The sequence below is a fragment of the Oreochromis niloticus genome, unplaced genomic scaffold, assembly GCF_001858045.2.
Source record: "Oreochromis niloticus isolate F11D_XX unplaced genomic scaffold, O_niloticus_UMD_NMBU tig00001841_pilon, whole genome shotgun sequence".
NCBI classification, from domain to species: domain Eukaryota; kingdom Metazoa; phylum Chordata; class Actinopteri; order Cichliformes; family Cichlidae; genus Oreochromis; species Oreochromis niloticus.
Genome location: NW_020327482.1, coordinates 11120 through 18739, shown reverse-complemented (window position 1 = coordinate 18739; position 7620 = coordinate 11120). Strand labels below are relative to the sequence as shown.

General features: G+C 39.0%; 1 protein-coding gene across 1 annotated transcript; it reads right to left on the bottom strand.

The window, feature by feature from the left end:
- Positions 1 to 2036: 2036 nt before the first annotated feature.
- LOC100705192 (platelet-activating factor receptor) lies at positions 2037 to 7396 on the bottom strand. The gene is given in 8 exon segments (XM_019353922.2): positions 2037 to 2527; positions 2529 to 2595; positions 2598 to 2697; positions 2700 to 2899; positions 2902 to 3069; positions 3072 to 3234; positions 5526 to 5714; positions 7257 to 7396. Coding segments are annotated over 6 exon segments (1050 nt in total). The 5' UTR covers positions 3226 to 3234; positions 5526 to 5714; positions 7257 to 7396; the 3' UTR covers positions 2037 to 2166.
- Positions 7397 to 7620: the final 224 nt, after the last annotated feature.

Sequence of the window (7620 nt, the reverse complement as noted above, 5' to 3'; positions counted from 1 at the left end):
TGGTAATGACAATTTAATTAAGGATTTTGTTTGAAGTATAATAAATCATTATGCAAGCATTTGTACTCCAATGAGTCCAACAATAAAGCTGCATTTAAGTTTAGTTGTGCTTCTGAGTCCTGTACTTGCGTCCTAACTCTGCCTGCTTCACATAGCACTCCGGACAGTAACTTCTGCATCATGCATTTCATTAATGTCTGTGATTAATTTACGGATATCTAATTTAACAAGTTTCTGTCTCGTTAGTGCATCATAATTAAAGCTATTAATCAGAATGATAACAGTTAAACATCTAGTCTAAATAGAGATTTGATTGATGTGCAGTTTATTATCATTACATCGCTACTAATATAACACATCAAAGTTGTACACAGGCATGTGTGGCAGAGTGGCAGATCTGTAACACTCCTGCACCTGATTATTACAGCAGTATCTTTGTATTGCTCCTGCCACCACAGTTGACATCATATTTAATGTTGCTATACTTAACTGGCCTCAGTTATCATTGTGTGCTATCACTGTAGGCATTCAATCAGAATGCAAGGAATTAATAAAGGCAGAGATCCTCTGATCAAATTTGATTTCATGTTTTATTTACAAAAACTCATACACATTTCCGAGGGAACCCTGCGAATGTGAAAAGGTGAGAAAAAAGAAGTCATTAAAAAAGGTTTGACCAGTGGGTTACCATGACAATAAGATCCTCAGTGATGAGGAAATAAAAATAAAAACATGTGAGGCAGGTGAGAGGGAAGAAAATGGTAAAGAAGAATGACAGAAAAGGAGTTTCAGTACATAAAATTGGGTTTTCCATATTGTTTAACAATTCATCTTCCATGAATCAACTTCCATTAAACAGTCCATCATGTCTAAGAGAATGCTGAGTAATAATTTCACAAGATAACAAAAATAGAGATGAACTTCCACGAGATGATGTGTCATAATCACAAATCTCTTGTATTTATATTAAACCAGTTATAGGTACAGGTCAGTTATAGGTCAATAGGTACAGCGTTGTGCAAAGTCTTGAGCTACCCTCGTTTCATTATATTTTGAAGAAAAGATGAACACAGGGGCACAGATTTATTTAAGCATGTGAAAACATGCAATATAATATATACAATATAAAAGGCAAAACCAGAGTGCCATGATTTTAACAACAGAGAAAGTTAATACTTTATAATGCCACATTTATTCTTCAATACACCTTGAATACTCTTTAAGCAATCTTCAGGAATAGTTTTCCAGGTTTCTTATAGGCCATTCAAAACTTCCTGGGATGTTGATTCTCACAATGATCCGACATCTTGACAAAATGTTAGTACAGTTTGAAGATCACACTGCTTTCTTTACAGCCACTGAGACAAATGAGCAATAATATATTTAAACCACATGATGGAGGTAGAGACTAATAAAAGCACAGTATGGGAGTCTTTCAAGCAGGCTCCATACAGCACTCTGTGAACTGCGTGGACCACCGCTCTCACTCACTGTAGTTGAGTGAGAGCGGTGATGTTGTGTTATAAATGTTTAACTACACATCCTATGTACAAACACACAACACAATGAATGCTCCTCTCCCTGATTCCAAGGTATAATTCCGAGATTAAGGTTAACGAGCCTCTCCAACTTTTAATGTGTACATTAAACACCACATGTATAAAGGCTAATTTACAACATGGAGCACTACTGTAAACAACTGTCATAGATGTAACTCTGTCTATGAAGCTGGATTTAAGAAATAAGTGTTGAAAGTTAAAGTTTTTAAAGCATGTTTAGCGCCATCTTGTATCGGTAAAGACATGACATCACTGGGTTGGTGGTATGTTGCGGATGACAACAGTGTCCAAACACTGTTTGGATGTAATTGAGAAAAAGACAACTTTATTGCATAAAAAAGTGCTTATTGCATCAAGCGCACATCTGCGCTTTCAACTGATTGCACCGTTTGGTACACCCAACCTGACGAGGAAAAATCAAAATGCTGGATAAGTGATATTTTGAAAATACTTTATGCGATGACCACTGAGCTCCTTTCAGTGTGAGGAGTTTGATCCTGCCTCCCGGCCTTTGTGGCTTTGATATGAGGCCTCTGATTTCCTCCCAGAGTCCAAACAGGTGATGCAGGCTGGTTTAAGTGGTAGCTCTGAGTTTGGGTGCATGGGATTAATTTTTAATGCGGGCCTTGATGAGTCCTCTAAACTTCCCTGTGGCAAAATAATAAACTACAGGATCCAAAATGCAGTTGAGGCCCATAAGAACCAGGGTGATCTGATGAGCGTCGCTCAGCAACTGACGAGTGGTCTCGTTGTAATTCACGTGGCCAAAGCCGTCTTCGATCTCCAGCACTGCCAGAACCCAGGGGCCTTGAACTACGTGGTGTGGCAGGAAACACAGAACAAACACTCCCACCACTGCCAGCAACATCTGGAGAGCCCTCCGTTTTACCCCTGTGGGTCGTTTAAACGTTGACGTTAAATTGGGTTTTTAGACTGTGTTCCTGAAGACTGACTTTCCGACTGAGGAGAGTTTTTAAAATTAAACTTCGAGCAATAAGGATATTGCACATCACAATGAGTAAAAAGACAACAAAAACAATCCAATTATTAAAAAATGAGTTACAACCACTTTTTTCTTCTTGTCATTAGTTCCACCCTGGTATCCCTCAAAACAGCGACGTATGTCAGTGTTGTTTTTACGGTGCACGTTGATCCTGGACTCACCAGAAAAGGAACAGACATCGCCACAATAAACGCCCAGATACAAATACAAACAATAATTCCACGAATTCTGTGGTCCGACGAGGCTGCGTCCAGAGGCCGAGTCACCGCCCAGTATCTGTTGATGCTGATGGCTGCAAGGAACAGGATGGTGCCGTAGGTGTTGATGAAAAGAAGGTGCCTGTCACCCGGCACATGAAATCTCCATAAACCCAGTCTCCCTCACGCATATAGTAGTCAATCCAAAAGGGAAGAGCACACACAAACAGAAGATCAGCGATAGTTAAGTTGGTCATGTAGATGTGGATTTCTCCCATGGCCTTGGCTTGATGAAGGCAGCGCAGGACAACAGCACGTAGAGGTTAGAGATCAAGCCCAGGATGAAGAAGATGATGTAGGAGACTGGGATGAGCACATAACGAAACTCAGAGTCCAGGAACAGATTAATGGTTGTGGACTCCACACTACTCATTGTTGTCATAGTAACTGATTGAATGATTTCCATTATGTTTGTCTGTGGGAGACAAAATACATTATCATCAGTACAATGTCCTGTGACAGATGATCAGAGTTTTACTCAGAGTTTTGATGCAGATGACAAAGGTAGGAATGGAGAGAAAAGCCTTTGAGAATAACTTCTTTTTGTTGTCCTTTCATTGAAGGCAGGTAAAATAAATAAAAGTAACAAATAAATAAAAACAACAGTAAATGACTACAATAGGTTAAAGTAAAGGAAGTAACAGCGTTTTTCCTGCTTCAAGGACTAAGTTGTCTGTCAGTTTTGTTTGTACAAATGTATTTACCAGTCAATATTGTTCCCTTTCATAACCTTTTTAGCCATTTATTTAATTTCAGATGTATTAATGTATACACTGATCAGGCATAACATTATGCCACCTGCCTAATGTTGCATTCCTCCCCCTTTTGCTTCTAAAACAGCCCTGAACCATCCAGTTATGGACTCCACTAGACCTCTGGAGGTGTGTATCTGGCACCAAGACGTAACAGATCTTTGAAGTCCTGTAAGTTGTGAGGTGGGGCCTGCATGGATCTGACTTGTTTGTCCTGGAGAACTCACAAGATGCTTGACTGGATTGAGATCTGGTTCATTTTGAAGCCAAGCCAATACTTCAAACTTGTTGTTGTGCCTCTCAGACTATTGCTGAACCATTTTTGCTTTGTGGCGGGGCACCTTATCCTGCTGAAAGAGGCCACGGCCATCAGGGAATACTGTGAAAGGTGTATATGGTCTGCAACAATGTTTAGGTAAGTGGTGCATGTCAAAGTAACATCCACATGAATAGCAGCACCCAAGTTTTCCCAGCAGTACATTGCCTATCTAAGCATTACACTGCTCCCGCCAGCTTCTTCCCATAGTTCATCCTGGTATTCCCGAGGAAAAGACACACTTATCCAGCCATCCATGGGATGTAAAAGAAAATGTGACTCATCAGACCAGGCCACCTTCTTCCATTGCTCCATGTGTTTAGGTTTTGTGTTTTTTATTACTGTATGGAGGGTATATGTCATAGGAAGGTTTTAGGAAAAGCAGTACAGGTATTACAATAAAGTAATTACAGATCACAATTTGTGACTGTGTTTCGCAGAACTGTAGTTCTATTGTGTTAACAGAAACTGTCTCCATACAGACATTTCAATATTCTGTATTAGCCTTCATGTATGTATAGCCTCCATATTACCATTTTTCTAATCTAATTCTCAGAGGAAAATACTTCTGATTAGAGGACACATGGGTCTGCATCTGACTGTAACACTATACATCGTAAGGCCTTTAAAAAGAAGTCATAGTCAATTATAGATCAAAAGAGGGTGGGTGGGATGGGATTTGTGACTGTTAAAGTTCCCACTGAAGACAAAATGGTTACGTAAGAGACGTTATTGAAACTAAAGTTGGTTAAGTTCTTATACTGATCTTTATCACATGACTGAATTCATCAAAAAGGTGAACTAAAAAAGTATGCAAGTGGTTTAACCAACATGTGGTTCTTAGACTGTAACCTGCTGCAAACAAGCTGCTGTATGTTGGTGCAAATGGACTTTTTTGAATAAGCAATGACCAAATAGCCTGCTGCAGTTTGCAAGAGGTTTGCAACATGTTTGCAGTTTTGAGCACACGATGAATGGATTTGCTTAGATCAGCAGCTACACCACAAACAGTTCTAAGAAACCAAGTTAGAGATTTTACAATTTTGATTTCAACTACTGACAATATCAAATGTAATTAATTAATTAGTCAAAATTTATTAATCATGTTAATGATGCATGTTATGCTATAATTAATAATGATAATTTGATGTTAAAATTAAGCTCAACATTATGAGAAAGACATTACCTTCCCCAAAGTATTAATTTTATAAAAATTTCAAGCTAAAAATTGATAAAGGAAGCACAGCATAAACATTTCATCATTTGATTAAAGCATTAAGTGTCAACATTTCACACACCACATCAGCGCACATGCCGACATGCTGGCCCTACTAATTTACTGAATAACATGTCTCATAATTTTTGCTTTGGTAATTTTATTTCATTTTGTTCATTTGCAATGTTGATTTTATTTATATTTCGGGGGAGGGGGGTGGCTGGGGGGGGTGTCCTTGTCTGTGATTATTTGGTGTCAATCCTGACACCAAATAATCACTCTAATGATTATTAGTGAGTGTAAGACACTGCAGCCACTACACGAGCGTCACACTTTACAATAGGCTTAATCTTATCTCCCTCTCTTAATATCCTCTCTTTGTCATATAAAAACAACAAATGACAGAGTTACCGTACACTTACCTGACTGCTTCTTCTGTTGTTTAATCTCCTTGTGTACGTAAAAACACTTTGAATGAATTCACAGCTTCAGTTCAGCAACAGCACCACTTCTCCGACAGAGAGCACATTTATGTGTCTGACTGTGTGAGTGGGAGTTTCTCTCTCAGGTCTAGACGGAGGAGGTGTCACTTCAGTCTTCTTAGGAAAGACCTGTAAGATACGGAACATTCACCTACACAATTTCATGCACCTGCCAATAACATGAAGAGAAACGTCTACTTTGCTGCAACATTTTACTAACTTTTTGGCAATTCATAGAGTTTTTTTTTTAAATGAAATACCAAGTAAAGAAATGAGCTTCTTACACTTCTTACAAACTGGTCCTAAAAAGGAGAATGATTGGCACATGCTGATATGAGACATAAATTTGAGGGTTATAATTGTTAGTCTGTGTATGAAAAGTCACTAACACTATTCACAGATTTACGGTATTTTTCGGACTATAAGGCGCATTAAGCGAAACAAAACAGTCAGATAAGTCAAACTTTACTTTAAGTCAACTCGTTCTTCTTGCTTCCTTCACTTCCGTACCATTGATTCATTAATGTTGAATTCTCTTGCAGCTGCTCTATTCCCATTCTGTTTTCGAGGATGCCTGAATGTTAAACGCTATGTCCACACGTACCCGGGTATTTTGAAAACGCAGATTTTTCTATGCGTTGCACCTTTCGTCCACACGTAAACGGCGTTTTCGGTCACTGAAACGGAGATTTCTAAAAACTCCGGCCAGGGTGGATATTTTCTAAAACTCCGTTTTTGCATTTACGTGTGGACGAGAAAAACGGAGAAAACGCAGTGTCAAAGGTGTGCGCCTTTTTTGACGTCACAGTGTGCGCCACGTTGTTTCGGTGAAATGAATTTCTACAATACTGTTACTGTTAATTGTACTCTCTGCAGTGTTTAAATGCTTACATATACACACACAGTTACTGTCCCTTCATATATACGACTCGGTTCTGCTTCTATGCCCCATCTTTGTTTACTTTTTCCCACCGAGTCTTCTAGACTTCTGATTGGCCAACATTTCTACACGGTTAGGAATATAGCGCCACCTGCTGCTTTGGCATGTTCCTAGCAGCGTTTTCCTTCATTTCTGCCTTTACATGTGGACGGGATTATTTTTTAAAACGAAAACGGAAAATCTCCGTTTTCAAAAATACCCGGGTACGTGTGGACATAGCCGTTACACCTGGTAAAGCTACGGTGGCCCTAGATTTAAGTTTTTGCCAAGAATTTAGCTTTTTCCTGTGGCTGATCCGAGTGAAATGTTAAGATGGTGGGGCACATGCTGCGGCCCCGTGTCCTCCCCTTTGGATTGTTGTTTTGTGATTTGATTCTAACAACTAAAAACATGACATTGAACTTAATTGGATAGACTACATCGAATATATTTGAAACCAACAATAACACTTTTCACTATTGCCAATATCAACAAAAATGAAAAGGGTAGGCCAGGTTATAAAAAAAAAAAAAACCCAAAGAATTCACAAAGTCTTGAAAAATAGAAATGAAGAATAAAATGAAATAACCATCCAGATCTTTACCAACAACATAAAATCTATCTTAATTGGAGGGCATAATTCAAATAAATTAGAAGAATTAAGTAAGAATAAAATAAGACCTCTCAATATAGCCAATATTTACTAAACTAAAAAGGGTTGGTATAGTAATTTTAAAAAACCCTGCAAATACCTGTTTATCGCGGTTTCATGGAAACTCAAATTAACAGAGACTGTACTTCATCTCAGAGGTAGGTTAATAAATTGGATTTAACTTAACCACAATACTTTGACATGGGTTCTTTATAAACTTGAGTACAACTTGAAGGTGGTAGCAAGATGCGCTGCGTGGATGTTTCCGGGGGAGTTCTCTGCCGAGTGCTGTGTGAGCCTGCAGTGGACGGAGGCAATGAGGGGGTGAGACGTGAAACCTGTCATTATCTTGTGCCTTTTCCAGCGGATCCTTCAGCTGCCGTAGTAAATCTTGTCCATATTCAGTTTGTGGGTAACCTCCCCCTCTTGCCCCAGCATATGGTTTTACCGTCGTTGTTGCTAAC